At 47.6% G+C, this 19,753-nt stretch overlaps 1 protein-coding gene across 1 annotated transcript in view; it reads left to right on the forward strand.

Moving 5' to 3' along the window:
- The window catches only part of LOC144104641 (multidrug resistance-associated protein 1-like), a 58,950-nt gene that overhangs the window by 4,045 nt on the left and 35,152 nt on the right, over positions 1 to 19,753 (forward strand). The window contains exons 2-12 of the mRNA XM_077637776.1: positions 1,362 to 1,541; positions 4,142 to 4,267; positions 4,677 to 4,814; positions 10,109 to 10,240; positions 11,144 to 11,205; positions 13,430 to 13,558; positions 14,637 to 14,801; positions 15,573 to 15,747; positions 15,940 to 16,038; positions 16,990 to 17,145; positions 18,627 to 18,830. Coding sequence (XP_077493902.1) covers positions 1,362 to 1,541; positions 4,142 to 4,267; positions 4,677 to 4,814; positions 10,109 to 10,240; positions 11,144 to 11,205; positions 13,430 to 13,558; positions 14,637 to 14,801; positions 15,573 to 15,747; positions 15,940 to 16,038; positions 16,990 to 17,145; positions 18,627 to 18,830 — 1,566 coding nt within the window. The remainder of the gene's footprint in view (positions 1 to 1,361; positions 1,542 to 4,141; positions 4,268 to 4,676; positions 4,815 to 10,108; positions 10,241 to 11,143; positions 11,206 to 13,429; positions 13,559 to 14,636; positions 14,802 to 15,572; positions 15,748 to 15,939; positions 16,039 to 16,989; positions 17,146 to 18,626; positions 18,831 to 19,753) is intronic.

Below are 19,753 nucleotides of genomic sequence, written 5' to 3' on the forward strand. Positions count from 1 at the left end.
ATTGGCGGCGATAACTTGGTAAAGCCTCTCCGCCGGTTCCTTTTGATGCTTGCGCCGACCTGTATGCAGGTTACTACAGCACAAAAGAAAAAAAAAGACATAGACGTTGCCATTCCGGTATCGCCGGTGCTCGAGTACTTATCACTGACTCTTCAGGAGGTGTGATGTGTTGTTGGCTCTGCGTCGAATTCACTTCATCGCTGCGCCTACTGGAAACGTAGGCGGAAACTCTCTGAATTGTCTTGAGTTGCTTGGCGCCGCGAGCATTGTCTGGCCATCACCGGTTGCAGAAAAAAACTAGGAGGATTCCTTGCCTAACTGGCAAATTAATCATGGCACTTCGACAGCAGTAGTAACGTGTTTGGAATTGGTTTTGGTCTTGAGGAAATAATACATCTAGCTTTTTGAGAAGCACATGCTATAGTAACGGGTATTAACTACCTCACTTCTCAAAGGGCACCTCAACCACGCCGCGAGAGAATGTTTGAATTGGTTTTGGTCCTGAGGAAATAATAGATGCATTAACTTCCTCACTTCTCGGAGGACACCTCAACCCCGCCGTGAGGGAGTGGAGGGCGGTGGGATCGAAAGAACAGAGAGAGAAAGACGTGTCGTAGTGGAGGGCTGCGGAATAATTTCGGCAACCTGGAGATCTTTAACGTGCACTGACATCGCACAACACAAGGGCGCCTTTTGCGTTTCGCCTCCATTTTGGAATGCATAGGCTTCTACGAAAGCTCCTATGAGAAAGAAAAGCCCACTGAAGGCACAAAAGCTGTCGAGCATTCAGGCCCTGGGTGACGACAACCGGCTTTCCCGCTCCAGCTGGAGTTCATATAACTCATATAAATAGTTCATATAAAGCTCATATATAAAGTTCATATATAACTCATATAAATAGTTCTCGAGCTTTATCTGAACCACTTCAGTGAATCAGGTGAGGGTGGGGAAGCCAAGTAAAGGCATATATAATCAAATTTTACTCAGAACAAAAAATTCAGTGTGTTCTGTACTCACTATTGTATTACTCAGAAGTGTTGCAAGGCGAGCACGGGCAACGCGGCAGGAGAGAAAATTGATTCGTGCAGCCAGTGCCCCTGTATTCGTGAAGCCACCACCGGAGTTGTTAAGTGCTTGTTACTACTGCATTCCCGTGACTCGGCAGCCGCGATGGCCATGTGACTGTTATATACATACGCAAGAAAACCCTTTTCCCTTTGTGTCTGCGGTCGGATGGTTGTCATCGAAGTAAACGGTTCAACTCCCCCTGCGTCTTCGTTCTTAACACAGTGCCTGGCCTGGCTTGCTTGGTTACTTGCAGAGGAAGCGAATTAAACGTTATCTATGTTGTGTGACCACAGGACCTGCAGCTATCATGGGACACAGAGAGCAGTCCCGACCTGCCGCTGTGCTTCCAAGACACCGTAATGCTGTGGGTGCCGTGCGGTCTCCTATGGTTCTGCGCGCCTTTCGAAGCCCTGGCCATGCGCAAGAGCGACAGAACCAGGCGCCCCTGGACCCTGCTTACTGCCGCCAAAGTGGTGAGTTGCACCGAATGCAGATGGCGCCACCATCACAAGACTTTGCTGTGAAGAATTAACTGTGCGGGGCCACACCTCCGGTATTATTGTTTTTGATGTCTTGCGCAACGTTGCCACGGAAATAAACAGAACCTGAAAACTTGTTTTCCTCCTATTTATATCAAAAGTGAAATGTAGACAGCCAGCAATGGCGTGGCCTGTATACAGGGGGCAAAAGTCTTCCCGATGTGTGAAAGAAAGGGAGAGAAGACTGTGTCACGGTTCGTCAGCGGTGATGGGAAATCCGATATATCTGTTGCTATCTAGTGGACCAAGAGCACACTTGTGTGGATGAAAGCTGCACTCACGGGCTCTGATATATTGTTACGAAATAAAGTGGTCGTTGGCAGATACGGCATATATGCGCTTAGATCGCGTTTTGTGCGTCCTGAAGCATCCTGTTCCTAGTAATACGTACTGTTCTTGTTGCAAATAGTTCCCAGGATACGAGGGATAGTTGGAGCGTGTGAAGAACATCTATAGCAGCGGTGGCGCCTCGAAGTTTTGGCGAGTTGACGACCTAATTTATTCACACCCTCCAAAGAGTGGTAGCGTTAAGCACGCTGTTCTTCCCCAAGCAGCACAGGTCATCGGCCCAATATTGCAACAGGATGGTCCCATCATGGTTCTTTGTAGGGCCAGCTTTGCCAATACAGTTCCAATGTTGGGCCAATAATTTGTGCTGCTTGGGTCACCTGAGGCCTTCTGCCATAGGACAACGCCCTCTCCTATTGATCCCCAGTCAGCCATGTCCTGGACCAGCCACAGCCACCCTGTCACCTCAAGGTTGCTGATCTCATCTGTCAACATGACTTTCGGCCACCTTCACATTCGTTTCTGTTTCCTTTGAATCCTAATAGACCTAATAGACTTAATAGCCTAACAGTAGGAGTTTCCGCCTACGTTTTCAATAGGCGTAGCGATGAAGTGAATTCGACGCAAAGCCTACAACACATCACACCTCCTGAAGAGTCAGTGATAAGTACTCGAGCACTGGCGATACCGGACCATCATTTATAAGTTTCGATTGCCCCCCCCCCCCTCCCCCCCATATTTCATATACTGTTCATTTCATCATTTTGATTTCCGCCAGCACGTTTCTGGCAAATGGCTGCTGTCTAATACACGCCTCTGTGCTCCTCTGTCCTGACGTTTGGCCTCTGTGTGTTTTAGTTACTTTTAAACGTCGACTTCACGCGCAAGTACTTGCACTTAATTAAACAAGCGAACACCCCGGACTGTTCCATGGCGTGCTCGAGACCGTAGAGCATGTTTTAGTGGGGTGCGCAGCATATGAACGAGAAAGACTCATGCTAGCATCTTCTTTGAAGCCTTTTGATACCAGGCCCCTCTCTGTGGGTTTGATCCTCGGCGCTTGGCCAGATAGTACGAAAACTGTACAGGCAACGCGGGCGCTCTCACGCTTTTCAAGCGACACGGGCCTTGCCTCGCGTTTGTAATGTTAGAAAATATGCCTTGTCTTTTTTAATCTGCCTTCTCCTATCATCATCATCACCCATCTTGACCCTCTTTTTTTCTCCTCTCCCGTTCCCCAGTGCAGAGTAGCAGGCCAGATATTCATTTTTCTGGCCAACCTCTCTGCATTTCCAGACAGTAAACTCTCTCTCTCTCGTTAAACACTTAAGCGACGCAGTTTGCAAAATATTTGGAAAAAAAGAAGCATACAGGCCATCAGGCTTGTCCCTGAGGGATGCAATGCGGCTCGTTCCACGTTGCCAGAGCTCAAAACATCTCGGCCAGCGAAGGAAACCGCTTACCTCACTTCTGTATACTGTAAGCGAGAAATCAGTAAAATTTTATGGTTTCTGTGTTCTTAACGTCCCAAAGCGACTCAGACTATGAGGGACGCCGTAGTGGAGGGCTTCGGATAACTTCGACCGCCTGGGGTTCTTTAACGTGCACTGACATCGCACAGTACACGGGCCTCCAGAATTTCGCCTCCATCGAAATTCTACAGCCACGGCCGGGATCGAACCGGCGTCTTTCAGGACAGCAGCCGAACGCCACAAAACCTGTTCCACATGCAAGCGAAAACGCTCGCGATTTCACTCGAGCGGCCAAAGCGACGAGGTTCCAACAAGTTGAAAAATATTCGCCAATACATGCCCCGCCCAGTCGCTTAATTGGTTCAGACGCTTGCGTATGAACCAGCCTTAACCACTAAGCAACCACGGTGGTTAAAACTAAGTAAAATATAACTAATATCTCAGCTTAGTTCTCGGGACGAACGGTTAGTGGCCGCTCCTTTGTAACTGATCTCTGATGAGTAATAACCGTTCTTTTGAGAAAATAATGTGGAGGCAACACAATGATACCCTGAAGGGAGAAACGCCCGTGGTACTTTTACTGCTTTTTGTCTTAGCGTGTAGAAGTGGTGCAGTTTCAAAGCTGATATTGTAGCCCCTGTACTTGACCAAGAAGTGGATTCTGAATGACTCGTTTATTATTATTTTTTTTGAAGAAGATGACTACAAAATATTGCGGCGAATGGTGAAGGGTGGGACCGTGACAAAGGACGCTTCGGCTCTCCCATGTTGCAGGCCTTCTCGCTTCTCTTAATGGCCGTGGCTTGCGCCGAGCTCGCCGAGCGCTTCTTCAGACTCAGCGGCGGGGCCAGGCTCTACCCGGTCGACTACGCGGCACCAGCGATACGCCTGGTCACTTTTGTAAGTATGCCACCTCTCTTGGACGCGCGAACAAATGAGACGGTCCATACCTGTGAGCGTCACATATATCTGGCGATTTTTAACGCGATATCGTTAAAGGCCGTGTTCATCAGAAAATCCGGTGTCAGCATTGTCGGCGTTGTGAGCGAAAAATCGCGCATGCCTCTGGCACGTGGTCCCCAGAGAGCAAGCTAGGAGGCAGGTGGGCCACCCAGGTCACGTGACCTTTTGGCGTCTTTACAACCTGCCCATTGAGTAGTGAGCAAATTGCCCACCGTGGCAGGTGGCACTTGAATTAATGATTGGTAGGAAATGTATTTAGGTCAAAAGCCTTTGGAGTAAAGGTCGTTAGGAAATGTCTTAAGGTCCAAGGCCTTTATGGTTAAGGCCTTGCACCTTTTTCTTGCAGGCCCTGACCGTGGCCCTGGTGTTGGGAGGTCGCCAAGCCGGTTTCTACACGTCTGCGCCGCTCACCGTCTTCTGGCTGCTCATGACCGTGGCCGGAACTCTGCGCTACCGCTCGCTCATGATGAAGGTCTTTGGCGAGGTACGGCAGGACATTCTTCGTGGTCCTTCACTGCCAGCACAGCTGGCTTGAACTTGCGTCGTTCTTTGAAGGTTATCAATTCAGCTCGGCAATGTGTACACATTTATGTATTGTTCTACATCGATAAGGAGTCTTCGCTGCGGCAAACTGCTTTGGTATCGCAGCACATAACTTAAAACCTTTGCCTTCACGCGGTTTCCAAAAACAGTTGGTCAGGTTAGCCTGCCTCAAATGGATCCCGAGGGAGTAGGTGACCTGACGAATGTTATATAATGAGCTGTGTGTTAAGATCGGGTAATTTTCGTCGGGGTGTAACTGGTGGCTAGAAGAATAGGCGTAAGCAGGGCTCAGTGGCAAAGAAGAGACAAAAGAAAGCGCAACACGAGGGACTATAGTCGAATACAAGTCATGAAAAAGGCGGCTTTCCCCCGCCAACAGACCCCCTTCCAGCAAATGGCGTCGGCCGATTCTTATGAATCTGCTAGGGCGAGTATAGTGACAATGAAAGGGAGGGGAATATCCCTGAGATTTCAGGGAGGTGACAGGTGCAGGCAGGGGCTTATTATTTTTCAATCTTTTTATGTTGCCCCAGCCTAATATATGTCTCTTTCATCCGCATGGGCAGGGACACTCTATTCTTCATTCTTTTTAGTCCAGAAATAATTTTTGTCCCTTTCATCCAGGCTGGGGCACATTTTTCTTGTTTCTTTTTTTTTTAGTCCTAATATAATCTGTGTTCTCTTTCATCTCCCACTCTCTGCGTGGTCAGGCTAGCAGGTTCAAGAGAACTGGCCGATGTCATTGGTTGGAAGCGGGCCATTTGTCGGGATAAAGCCGCTTTTTTCTTGACCTGTATGCGACTATAGTCTGCGCTGTGTCATTTCTGGGCGCTGTCTATACCAGGTCAGGTATACGCCATAGTGAAGTCGCGGATTGGGGGGGGGGGGGGGGGGGGAGGGGGCGGTGTTGAGGCACAGCTGTCGTCACTTGTTCACCCCGGAAGAGTGTGAACTATTTGGGAGCTTTCTAAAGCCCCAGCTGCGTGAGGAAAGGTCTCCATTGCAAATACCGACGTAATACCGTAATTTCTCGTTCATATTGCGCGCACGTAAGTCATGTCTGGCAAAACAGAAAAGGCAAAATTTGTGCTGTATGAAGCGATAATCGTTCTTTCTTTCGTGTTCTCGTTGCTTTTGGAGAGCTCTCTTTCGCTGTCTCCGCGCCTCAGCATGTCTTCCTCGGTGTAGTCGTGGCGACCACCGTTCGCAGATGACTGTAAAGGATAACTAATAAACAGACAGACAGACGGACGGACGGACGGACGGACGGACGGACGGACGGACGGACGACAGACAGACAGACAGACAGACAGACAGACGGACGGACGGACGGACGGACGGACGGACGGACGGACAGACAGACAGACAGACAGACAGACAGACAGACAGACAGACAGACAGACAGACAGACGGACGGACGGACGGACGGACGGACGGACGGACGGACGGACGGACGGACGGACGGACGGACGGACGGACGGACGGACAGACAGACAGACGGACGGACGGACGGACGGACGGACAGACAGACAGACAGACAGACAGACAGACAGACGGACGGACGGACGGACAGACAGACAGACAGACAGACAGACGGACAGACAGACAGACAGACAGACAGACAGACAGACAGACAGACAGACAGACAGACAGACAGACAGACAGACAGACAGACAGACAGACAGACAGACAGACAGACAGACAGACAGACAGACAGACAGACAGACAGACAGACAGACAGACAGACAGACGGACAGACAGACAGACAGACAGACAGACAGACAGACAGACAGACAGACAGACAGACAGACAGACAGACAGACAGACAGACAGACAGACAGACGGACAGACAGACAGACAGACAGACAGACAGACAGACAGACAGACAGACAGACAGACAGACAGACAGACAGACAGACAGACAGACAGACAGACAGACAGACAGACAGACAGACAGACAGACAGACAGACAGACAGACAGACAGACAGACAGACAGACAGACAGACAGACAGACAGACAGACAGACAGACAGACAGACAGACAGACAGACGGACGGACGGACGGACGGACGGACGGACGGACGGACGGACGGACGGACGGACGGACGGACGGACGGACGGACGGACGGACGGACGGACGGACGGACGGACGGACGGACGGACGGACGGACGGACGGACGGACGGACGGACGGACGGACGGACAGACAGACAGACAGACAGACAGACAGACAGACAGACAGACAGACAGACAGACAGACAGACAGACAGACAGACAGACAGACAGACAGACAGACAGACAGACAGACAGACAGACAGACAGACAGACAGACAGACAGACAGACAGACAGACAGACAGACAGACAGACAGACAGACAGACAGACAGACAGACAGACAGACAGACAGACAGACAGACGGACGGACGGACGGACGGACGGACGGACGGACGGACGGACGGACGGACGGACGGACAGAGAGACAGAGAGACAGACAGACAGACAGACAGACGGACGGACGGACGGACGGACGGACGGACGGACAGACAGACAGACAGACAGACAGACACAGACAGACACACAGACAGACAGACGGACGGACGGACGGACGGACGGACGGACGGACGGACGGACGGACGGACAGACAGACAGACAGACAGACAGACAGACAGACAGACAGACAGACAGACAGACAGACAGACAGACAGACAGACAGACAGACAGACAGACGGACGGACGGACGGACGGACGGACGGACGGACGGACAGACGGACGGACGGACGGACGGACAATAAGTGTTCGCTCCTGGAAACATTGGCGAGGATGTTCCGAATGCCGGCGATGAATTGAAACGCGGGTAAAAAACGCGAGGAAGTGCGTTATACTTGAGGCTGTAGACTTCAGCAGATTGCCAAGTGCCTACGCAGTAAAAAAATGGCTAACCGCCGTCTTGTTAAGGCAGTGGCGACTGGAACTGTTGCCAGTGTCGTCTCGTTTTGAATCCGATTTTAACGCTTTTTCTGGTTTCAGGGTCAGTTTTCGATAAAAACTTACAGGCAGAGATTGGGTAAATACGGTATGTCTCTTTTAAAGCTACTGGTGTAACACGAGTTTTTTTTTGCGAATTTCTAGGTTTTTGATAAATATTTTTATTCTGCTATAGAGTTCGCGATAGCGAACGTTGGTCCATTTTAGTGAGTAAAAACAAAACTGTGCCGACATCAGCAGCTGGGTAAAATCAACTGAGAGGTATCGAGCATTAATAGGAGCACTTTGGTAATTTCATGATATTGCGCCCTCATTTTCGACTTTCCCGCTCACCGACTAGGACACCAAAAAGTACGCTTTCTCATTACCGCCACCTGCTGCCAACTAATGGATGTTCCAGCAAAGCGTTTAAGATAATCTTTATGACAGGTTACTCCAAATTCTACTAAATGTAGCCACATTCAGGAGATTGTGGTTCATCGTAGTCGTGCTAGCTTGCTGGGTGCAACATGCCATTGTTTCATGTAAGTTGAGCCAAGGCTTTAAAATAAACGGTACATCACGGATGCATAAACGCAACGAAACGATGTTTTCCGGCGTATGGGGTAACTCTGTTCATATTTTAACTGCACCTAGTTAATTATTAGCTAAGATTGCTATGCAAACATTTGAAATATATTTTACACCTAAGCGCGTTTCGTATAGAGTTTTAGAAGAGGCTGAAAAGCACCAGATCCAGTTTTCTGCCCCATAGTAGGCTCCTGCTTGGTTCTTTTTTCTGGCATTAAAAGAAAGCTCGAATAATATACAAAAAAACCGTTCCTCCATTACTGCGCCATTGCAGTGTATCTGTTAGCGCTCTCAACCGTGTTTTAAACGAACAAAGCATGAGCGCTGATTCATGGTGCTGAATTGAGCTACCACCTATGGGCCTGTATCGTTTTTCCTTCCTTTTTTGTTGCTTCCATGTGAAGAATAAATGTTTCGGCCCAGTTGGCCTTCGGTGGACTAACTATCACTTAGCAGATACTCGTTATGACTGATGCTTGGGCGAGTTGGTATGCCATTTTCAAGAACGGTAAGTCAGCGCCTGTCTGTGTGTGTATTCCTTCACTCTTCCTTCAAATTACCAGATACGACAGTGCGCTTTACACACTATAAATAGAAGGTATTAAAAATGGACTAAGCCCACTTCCTTTTATAAAAGGGAGTGCTCTAGAGTACAGCTTACTTTCTTTTTACTTCCATATAGGTGTAGCCGGGTTTAGAGTAGGTGTTCGGGATGAAGGTGCTGGGGCACTTTTGCGCCGATGCTGACAGCGGCGTCGGACGCTCACTTGCAAACGGTCGGCGCGTATGCTTCCTTTGTTCAAAGCATGATTGAAAGCACAGTGCGGTATCTCAAGACCGCAGTCACAAGCTCTCTTTATTTCGTATTTTGCGGGATTTCACCAAGTTCCGGAAAAAAGCTCCACGCAGGGGATATGTTGCTACCAAAAACTCAAACCGCTCTTTCTGGACGGCAGAGATTCCATTGGTTTCCCTGGCCCGACCTGCATACGACACTGTTTTAAGGCCTTGACTAAAGTTACGCGACACACCCTATATATGGCAGGCGCTCTTTGGTTCGGTAAGTTAGATATGTGTTCTTTATTATCAGCAGTACGCTAAACAAAAGTGCCTTCTTTTTTATTCTTTACGTCATTCTCGATTCGTATCATTGCCTTTGTGTGAAAAGGTGAAAATACCTTTAGAAGGCAGAAAAGTAAAACTCCCATTCAAGATAAATTCTGTTCGTCAAAGTCTTTTGGCCGCAAGGTTCACTTTCTAGACGCGTATCGGAACACAGATGGTATCCATGCAGTCCTAGTACCTTTCCACACCTACACCTGCACCTGAACTACTACTATACAGTATCACGTCTACACCTTTTAACACCATTCAGCCTTTAGTAGAATGGTAAATGCCATGCTATGATTAAGAAGTGTGAAAGCAAACACTGCGTCCTGAAGTCCCCCGGTCACGGCCATACAACCTGTAACTAACCGGCGGCACCTTGCTAAACACAACCAAATGGTCGTTCCCAAACTACCTCCAGGATTATTTTTTTTTTCATTTGGAAAAGCAGCAGCGCTTTCCTAGCGTGCTCATGCTTCAGTGCAAGTCAGCCGCCACCCACCTCCCCTACCGTCCTTGTCTGTCGGAGCCAGTCTCCTGACTTTACGCATCATTTTTTTTCTGCAACTTTTCAGCAAGAGAGCAAGGACCCAGTGCTGAACCTCGAGTTTGACTTCACGGTGACCGTCATCTACTTTCCCGTCACGGCTTGCCAGTTTCTGGTCAGTTGCTTCGCCGACACGTCTCCCAGGAGGAAGCGAAAACCGGTGAACGACGGCTTTTTAATTCTCCCTCCATTGGCGATAGTCTGATACCACCCAAGACCGCAGCGGCAAGTGGCCCACAGAGAAGGCCTACCAGCCAATGGCGTCACCTACTGTCATGGCGTCATTGGTTGGAAATCTTCCTTTGAGGGTCATTTGGCGCAGCAATCTTGAGTTCTGTCCGACTGCAATATTATTTGAAGTAATGTAAAAAAAAAACTGACCTATATTTCGAAGGAGGATAGCAATGGAGGATCCTTGAGTTTTATAACGGATGAGCTGTGCATAAGGGTGATAAAAGATTAGTTATCAGTTTTCGTGGGATTAATTATTAATGCAATAGCGTGAGAAACCTCATAAAAAAATGTGATGGTCGTAAAATTCGCCCATTGGCCGGAGAAAAGTCACGTGACCAGACCAGATCAATCCTAGTGGCTGGAAGGAAGTGTCGTCACGTGACCGGAAGAAACAACGATATGCTTCGACTTACCTTAAATGTCAATAAAACGGAGGGTTGAGCTAGTTGGTAAATACTGCTGGGATTAACAGCGCTGAGACGAGGGACAAAGAAAGAAGAAGAAGAAGAAGAAGAAGCGCCGGCCCTGTTGTCTTCTTTCTTTGTCCCTCATCTCAGCACTGTTATTCCCAGCAGTATCTTAAATGCCTACGTGGTGCCACCTCTCGACAGCTTCGGGAAACAACTAACGGCCAGGTGGATGACGCGAAGAGATGTGTAGTTGTGTGCAGCTAGAGATGTCGAGGTCCACAAACACAACAATGAAAATATGACACAGTACCCGATGCATCAACAGCAACAGCTTCCGATGCTATTGCATTGCTAGAACATAAAGTAATCAGGTGTCAGTGTGAGCCTTGATCTGTGCTTTTCTTTTGGTTATCTTACAGAAAGAATGCCCAGAAGGAAAAGCGTCATTTTTATCGACTGTTATCTTCTGGTGGTTCAACGGGTAAGTCACTGAAGCCCTCAGTTCCTTGGTGAGAAATATTTTATGAGAAGAACCGAACGAATCACTAATAGCGTTGTTTTGTTGAGCAGCTTACATTGTCCAGGCGGTACTGCGCACCTCTGGCATTTGGAGTTAAACGTTGGAGGTGGATTTGTGACGCAGTGTGCATCATCAAAACGCCTCTCACCGAAAAACTGCGGTTTCAAGCTAAAAATAGATGGCGTTCTGTCATGGCCATGTAAATTTTTGTTTCTTATCCAGCCCAAAACGGGAAGAATACACTCACAGAGAACTTTTGGACCATGCCGGCTACGAAGTTCTCCAAGTTTCACGTTTCGAAATTCTCTCACTGTCATGCCATCTTCCCGCATTCAAATGAACTGCCCAAGGCTGCTCTATAAAACTGAGCTTGCGCTCAAAAGAAATTTGCGGATTAAGTCACAATAGACATAAATACCCTCGAAAGCAGAAGATTGGACAGCCGTCGCCGTAGCTCAGTTGGTAGAGCACCGGATGCGAAACTACGAGGTCATCGGTTCGGATCCCATCACCGGCATGTGGTTGTTTTTTCGTCTGCTTTTAATAATCTCCCAGTAATGAAAACCACAAAGTAAAAAAAAAATATCTCCTACGCTGCTTGTTTCGGGGACTGTTAGCTACCGTCATGTATTCACGGAATCTAGCTATTACATAAAAGCGGCGTCAAAGTGAAGTTCATAACTAAGGGCGCTTTAATTTGTGAGATACGAGTACACAGTAGAGGGCAGCTCCGGATTAATGCCGAATACCTGAGGCGGTCGAAATTCCGGAGCCCTCCACTACGGCACCTCTCTCTTCCTTTCTTCTTTCCCTCCCTCCCCAAAACCAATTATTATTATACCTCCTTTATCCTTTCCCTTACGGCGTGGTTCAGGTGTCCAACGATATATGCGGCAGATACTGCGCCTTTCCTTTCCCCAAAAAACCAATTATGATTATTAGCCAAATAAACCATAACTACGGAAAACTAGCGTTTTCGAATAGGGTCTGCATTAAAATGCGAAAGCCGCAGACCAAAAACACGTGAGCTGCTGTTCGGCAGCAGAATCCAACAGTGGCGAGCCAGCACGTATTGTGAGGTACACATTTGAAGCGGGCGCTTTATACACACTAAGTTTGAAAGGAATGTTGCAGATCAGGCAGACTGCATGAATCTGGAGCCTAACTGTAATAGTTAAAAAGTTAACTATTAAATATTAGTTAACAAGCCTGCTAATTAACACTTCTTAACTATCTTCTGGTGCGCACCACCACTAACAATGCTCTGCCTAAAAAAGCGCTTTTCTAACTCAAGAAGCCTATTTTAAAAAGTTTTTATAAGTCTTAGGCGAAACACCCTGTATCAGGTAAGGTTGTTACTTTTCGGGAGAGCGCGAGAGAAGAATGGGGTCCTGTCTTAAATGGTAGCAGAGGTCACGTGGGTCTCCATGTAATTACTGAGGACACTATGAAATATATTCAACAGGTAACACAGTTATTAAAGTTCATTAATTTGTCAGGAATAGGTGTTGATTTTTGAAGAGGGGTAAATGATAGCTTTTGAAGAAAGGTGAAGTCAGCGAGTTACGCACACTGCTACGCAAACATGGACGGCTTCGGCGGGACATGAAATTTGTCGTAGGTTAGGCTATTGGATATTATGTCCGTTCTAATTTCTTCTTAGTGGCCGTAAATAAACGCATAAAACGTAACATTGCAGCTATGTATTGATTAAATAAACGAGTAAACCCATACGGCCGATTTTATATTTACCAGCACTCACTAGTCTCCACGCTCAATCAACCAAAAAATTCGGCAAGTCTTTTTTGCTTCGTGGTGGGAGTGTGTTGGGTTTAGTCGGTTGCTTTGCTTACGGAAGGTTTTACAGCTGTGTACCTCTACCGTCCAAGGAAATTTTCGTGCCGTTGTAGTAAGCAAAAAACGCCAGGCTAAACAAAAACCGCAAAACAAGCATCGTAATCGCATGATGGATGATAAGACGCGTGTAAACAATGAGAACACCGTCCAACGCGTTCCGATTAACATTTGCTTTGCAGCTGCTTCGGAAGGGTTGACGTAATTCGAAGCCCTCGTGTGAAGTGCAAACCGTATAATGTAAGATAACGGCGCCTGTGTCGTTTGACAGCTTCGCTGTCCAACCACATTTACAGCGTGAATTGGAGCCACAATTTTTTCTCGTTTCCAGACTTATAACCCGTGGATTCAGGGAGCCACTGCAGCTGAGCGACATGTGGGATCTGGACAAGGTCAATGCCACCAAGCACGTCGCGCTCCAGTTCGACCGCTTTTACCGGAGCCAGAAGCAGCGGAAGAAGTAAGATCTTTGTTTCGAGTGACTCTCAGCGCAGGACAGCGCCGTGAACGGTGGAAAAGATAATGAGTGGGTACAAGGAAACAACAGCGTGGGGTTAAGTAGGAAGCACGAATCAATGTCACTGTAGCGTGCGTTATTAAAATAAGAATGGGTAGACAGCATCTGGCAAGTACTTCACGCCACTCTTCGTTACCAATGTCCCTCAAGAGGTTTCTGGGGGTTTAACGTCCCAAAGCGACTCAGACACAGGCTATGAGGGCTACTTCCTCTGAGGCTTTTTTCACCCTCAAGAGAAAATGATAAGATAGTTGTGTCTTACCGGTGCTCATCTATGCGGCAGAAACGTGAATGCTGAGGAAAAGGGTTGAAGCTTAATTGAAGACAGCGCAGCGAGCAGGAAAATTGAAAATGATAGGGGCAACATTTAGAGATAGGGAGAGAGATGAGTGGGTTAGCGAGCAATTGCGCTTTGTGGATATTCTGAGATATCGAAGATGAAATGGACATGAGCAGGGCATGCAATTTTAAGGTAACATTACTGATGGTCTTTAAAGACAAGGGACAGGAGGCCAAAAGGAGATAAGCGTAGCAGAGGTCGGAAATGTCATCTGGGCGGATGAGGTTAGGAAGTTTGCGAAGATAAAGTAGCCGCAGCTGGCACAGCACGGGTTCATTTGAACGTCGATGGAAGAGGCTTTCGTCCTGCAGTAGATGTGAGTGAGCTCGAGATGACGGGGATGATGATGATAAATGTAAGTTAACGAGGTATAACGATGAAGTTAACGAGGAATAACCTCACTAATGATGCAATTACACAGAACTGATTAGCATAATTAGAAGAGCACCAAAATTAACTTACTATTCTTTTTATATATTCTGTTATGTGCATGTACTCACCCTGCCATGGCGTTGAGGAAGACCGCAGTATGTGATTAATACAATAAAATAAAGTCTGTGTGGAAAGACAGCTGCGTGACTTCGGCCACACTTCTCATATACTAGTGCAGGTTTGCTTCAACAGTGGACAGAGATTCTGCATTAAAGTTTTTCCTTGTTGCTTGCGTGGCCGCATGTGCAGGCCTCTGCCGGAGAAAGGTGCGGCTGAAGAAATCGGTCCTACTTCGTCACCCCACGTGGGCATCATGGCTCCGCTCTTCAGGACGTTCCTGCCCGAGCTCATCCTTATAGGCTTCTTCAGACTCGCAGGTTCCCTGCTCACCTTCGTCAACCCAGTAGCGCTGGAGTGAGTTGCAGCTTCGCAGTCGGCTCAGTGTCATGTTGAAAGGGCAAAGAAGGGACGTGGTTGTCATGGAAAACAGGCCCCGTAAAGAATGTTTCCGGACCTTGTGCTCGCTAATAGGTTCAGTCCGGTGGGCTGGGCTTCAGTTTGTTAGATTCAAAGACGTTGGCTCAGGCGCATATTAAGAACGCAGAGTCATGGACAAGCTTGCGGAATGGGGATTCGCAGAAAAAAAAACTTTCTGTGGCGTTGTTTGGCCGGTGAGTCAACTGGTATTCGTTCCAGCGGATGGGACACGCAAGTTCCCTCATCCCTCTAGGGTTTTACGCGATAGCGTCTACAGCTCATTCGGTCAAAAATCCGTCGGCATAGTCGGCACCGCGTGTCGGGAATAATCGGGGGTTGCGTAAAAAAATCGTATAATAGTAATTTGTGGTTCTAGTGATTGATAATTGATTGGTGTGTGATAGACGATGACGATTTACCGAAATCTTAGTAATTAATTGATGAAATAAATAAATAAAAAATGAAAAAAAAACGGGGGTTCAAAGGTGTCAACATGCACAGAGTGAAAAGCCAATGCTTGATGAAGCTAATTCAGAAATTTTAGAGCGTGTATTTGATCAATCAATCAATTGAAGCAATTGAAACTGAAGGATGCGTTCAAAGGTGTCAAACTGCTCAGAATGGAAAGCCTAACCCATTACGCCATCGCGTCATACCCTTCAGGCTGAGCTTAAGTGTCCGCTCCAATTCCTTTATTTCCTCGCCCAGCATGCTGATAACGTTCATCAACTCGGACCAGCCGGCCTGGCGTGGTGGCGTGTTCGCGGCGGCCATGTTCTTCGCGTCCATGGGCGAGTCCCTGTGCGTCAGCCAATACGAGTACAGGATATTCCTCGTCTCCATGCGCATGCGTTCGGCCATGATCAACGCCATCTATCGAAAGGTATCGCTGACAGTGTTTCATTCTTCACACAATTTCCACAGGCAACGCCAACGCTACGGAACCGGAAAACGTGCTTTTAACAGCTGTTGCTGTAAAACTTTAGTATCAAGCTTAGGATGTTAGGCAACTAGCAGACACTGAAAGGGATTTCAACACGCCAGTGGGTCTTTAAAGAGCATTTCCTCGATGCAGGCGTTGACCCTGTCGAGTTCAGCGAAGTACCGCTTCACCACTGGGGAGATCGTGAACCTGATGGCCGTCGACACCCAACGCATTATGGAGTTCGTCCAGGTCAGTTCGCGGCGACACCGGAAGCCGACGCGACTTAAAAAAAAAACTCCCTATGTTATCCCCTTTCCGCTTGGCAAATTTAGAACTGAGAACGGATCACGTGATGAGAATCAAGTGACCACTTGTGGCTCATCCCAGAGACGGCCCGCTGCCAGGAAAATGCGGTCTTTGTGTCCGGAATCCAGTTGGCGTTAAAAACCAATGGATACACGGCCAAATTATTTCCTGTTTAAAATATGCTGCAAAGTCTTTAATCCTACCGAAAGTACCGTATACAGATAAGCTAAAACGACAAATTTTCCTCTTGAAACGTGTTGGTTAGGTTTGGGAAGAGTTAATGACACCCTAGTCGAAATCGAGAGGAAGAAATGGACTTGGGCAGGGCCTGTAATGCGAAGGCAAGATAACCGCCGGTCCTTAAGGGTAACGGAATGGATTCCAAGAGAAGGCAAGCGTAGCAGGGGGACGACAGAAAGTTAGGTGGGCAGATGAGATTAAGAAGGTTGCGGGGATACGGTGGCCACAGCTGGGCAAATGACAGGGTTAATTCGAGAGACGTGGGAGAGGCCTCTGCCCTGCAGTGGGCGTGGTCGGGTTGATGACAATGATGATGGCAAGAAGCCTTTGTCGTTTTACGAAATAGCGCCTGGACAGGGACGACAAAAGAGGGAAGCTCACAGAGTGCTGACTGCTGATGAGGGTGGTTCATCTGTCGTCCTTATCGGAACAGTGTGCCGAAAATGTCAGACCAACTTGCTGAAGCGACAAATTTCCTTCGTGTTTGTCGCCAAGAATGGCAAGATTCTAAACACGATCTCTGCCTTATTCTGACCAAGCAGCTACTTGTGAGGTTTACCCACTATTACTCATCAAGGCCGCATGGTGCGACGGTGACGTTTTATAGAAGTCACAAGTTAACCTGTGCCTTTTTCCCCCGAACATCGCTGGTAGGTGTTCAACTTCCTGTGGTCCACGCCAGTCCAGGTGGCTGTGGCCACCTACCTCCTCTGGCAGCAGCTGGGAGTGGCCACTCTGGGTGGCCTCTTTGTCATGGTCAGCCTGGTGCCAATCAACGCCTTCGTCACGGCCTACCTAAGAAAGTACCAGGTGAAGTCACTGTTCCTACATATCCGTCTTGCCGAATTTGTGGACATTTTTAAAGGAAGCCTGTCTGCTCGCTTCTTTTGTCTGTGTCGTCTTTAAATGTCAACGTATAAGAGTCCCTTTGTTCTAGTTGTCAATTCCTCTGTTTTGGAGATAACCGTACATGCGGCTTTCGAAGGTTAGTTTCTTCCACGCAAACTTAACTCCATTCCAGCTAAAAATGATGTCGGCGAAGCCAATATTCTGAGTGAGGTTAATCATGGCGTGCCAATCACAGGTGTGCTAATCGGGAGTCGTTTTGCGATATTTAGAGTGCGTATCAGTAGGCATCGTCTACTGACAAAGTCTTTTGAACGCCACAAATATAGTACAGTGTCAAAGGTCTCAGTTTTGTTGAATAAAAAAAAACATCTTGAAATCTTGCGACTATTTTGGAACAATCAGAAAAAACAACACGCGTATTCTGTTCGGAGATACGACGTATCAAGCTTGGAGTGGCGGTGCCCGAACCTCATCGTTTCATATGCTAGGCTGGTCCCCGTTGACACTTCATCTTTGACACTTCTTCGCCTATGGTGCTGTATGCATGTAAGCAGTAACGAACAAAGTGTACGTCAGAAAACAGGGATAAGTAATGGTTTCATCGAGTACGATTGCATATAATGAATGAGCCCTGGGCATCGCGGACGATGCCAGCCGTTAGCCGGTGCGTCCGGGCGTCCCTGGCAGTTCCGGATAACGCGCCGAGTTCGTCTGGTTCGTAGCTTAACTTAATTATTTCATAATCTCCTGCGGTGGTTAATCAGCCTGCTTTCCTGAACATCACGCATGATTCTGTCCACATGATGACATCACAGTTTTGAACCTACGCATCTTAGAAGAGGATATATCAAGAAAGACTAAAAGCCTGTGCGGCGCGCATTTATGTACGGTGTCGTTTGTGTTCACCCGTTTTCTCCCCATCTCTTTTGCGTGAGATGCGTAGATTAAAAAATCCCAGAGGAAACTAATAATTGGCTGCACAGATCTGGCCGCTGTGTTATCGAGAAAAAGAGCAGGTCACAACACGGAAAACCCAATAACTTGAGAGTAGCTGGAACTGTGAAATCTGCATTCCCAACTATTCTGGACAAAAACATTTTTTGAACGGGAAAGAGTTATGAACGCTATTCTTTTTTCATATATTGTAAAATTTCATGATGGCAAGCAATATATCCGGAGATCTCCCGTCCACAGGCTTTGCATTCTTTGCTGTTAACGGTTTTGCTATCGTCAAGAGCGTTCTCCATTGGTTTCCTATGGCGGTCTCAACTGCTCGATGCGAGCGGTGGAAACTATACAAAAGAAAGGTTTTGCTGCATACCGGAAGAATGGGCCATTACCTTCAGTATTTCTATACCAGTAACATACAGTATTTCGAGTATTCAAGAATCGTTTTCCATGAATGTTGGACGTGACTGAGAACTCTCGGGCTTTGCGCGCAGTTAACGGTCATGGATCAGAAGGACCGGCGGATAAAGCTCCTGAACGAAATGCTGGCCGGCATCAAGGTGCTCAAACTGTACGCCTGGGAGACGGCTTTCCAGAAGCGCGTGCACGACCTCCGAAGCCGTGAGCTGAGGTTCCTCAAGAAGCAGGCGGTCCTCAACTCGGCCGTCGTCTTCTCGTTTACCTGCGCGCCCATCTTGGTGAGTATGAAGCGCCCGAATCTCGCTGACCCAACACCAGGTGAAGAGAGCTAAGTCCCTAACGAATACTTTTTTAAAAGGTACCAAAAGGGTCATTTAGTACCCTTGCTGTCATCTATCGGCAAAGTAAAAAAATATGCTTTGGACGAGGCATGGCCTCCGAGATTACCTGCGGCGCTTGTTTGAGTGTGCCCGGGTTATCTTGGATGCCATGGACGAGGCTCGCTCGTCTTAAACCGGACACAAGAGTCCAGAAAACGCGCGACAAGCTGGGCTTGTCATTAGCCAAAAATGACAGTCGCATTATGACGAGACTGGCTCGTAAAAGACCGTAAGAGGGGTTAAAGGGGCATAAATGCCCTTAAACGGACACTGAGGACAAACTGAAGTTTGCCTGTATTGATAAACTACCGCTCTCTAATGAGAACTATCCTACTTTTCGTGAAAACGAAGCTTTTTATAAGCTAGAAAAGGCAAAGAAACTGAAGTACCAGTGTCGCCACCACCAGTAGATTTCGAAAGCAACGTCAGGTACGTGAAAACTTTTTTTTGTGCCCATCTCAAAGGCTAGGTTACACCGCCATTCACTTCAGAACGGTGATCGAGGAGCCCTTTGCAGCTTAGACGTCACAGGTGGAGATCCAGCAGCGGGAAATTTGTAAATCCAATTTTCTCAGCAATAAATGCGCCTTTCGCTGCAAGAAAAACATTAAAACGTCAAGAAGAAGCTACTGAATTTATGTTTTCAGAGAAGAAACATCGAATGGAGTTTTACTCGCTGTCCTTTGAACGATATACTTGTAATACTTTAAAGCACGACACAAAGTGTTCAAATGTCAAAAACTTTTGTTCTTGCGCTCCAAATATTTCTGACCATCGAAGCGTTAGAAAAAGCGTATTTCCCAAAATGTGTGACATACCTG

Source organism: Amblyomma americanum, chromosome 9 (genome assembly GCF_052857255.1).
Source record: "Amblyomma americanum isolate KBUSLIRL-KWMA chromosome 9, ASM5285725v1, whole genome shotgun sequence".
NCBI lineage: Eukaryota > Metazoa > Arthropoda > Arachnida > Ixodida > Ixodidae > Amblyomma > Amblyomma americanum.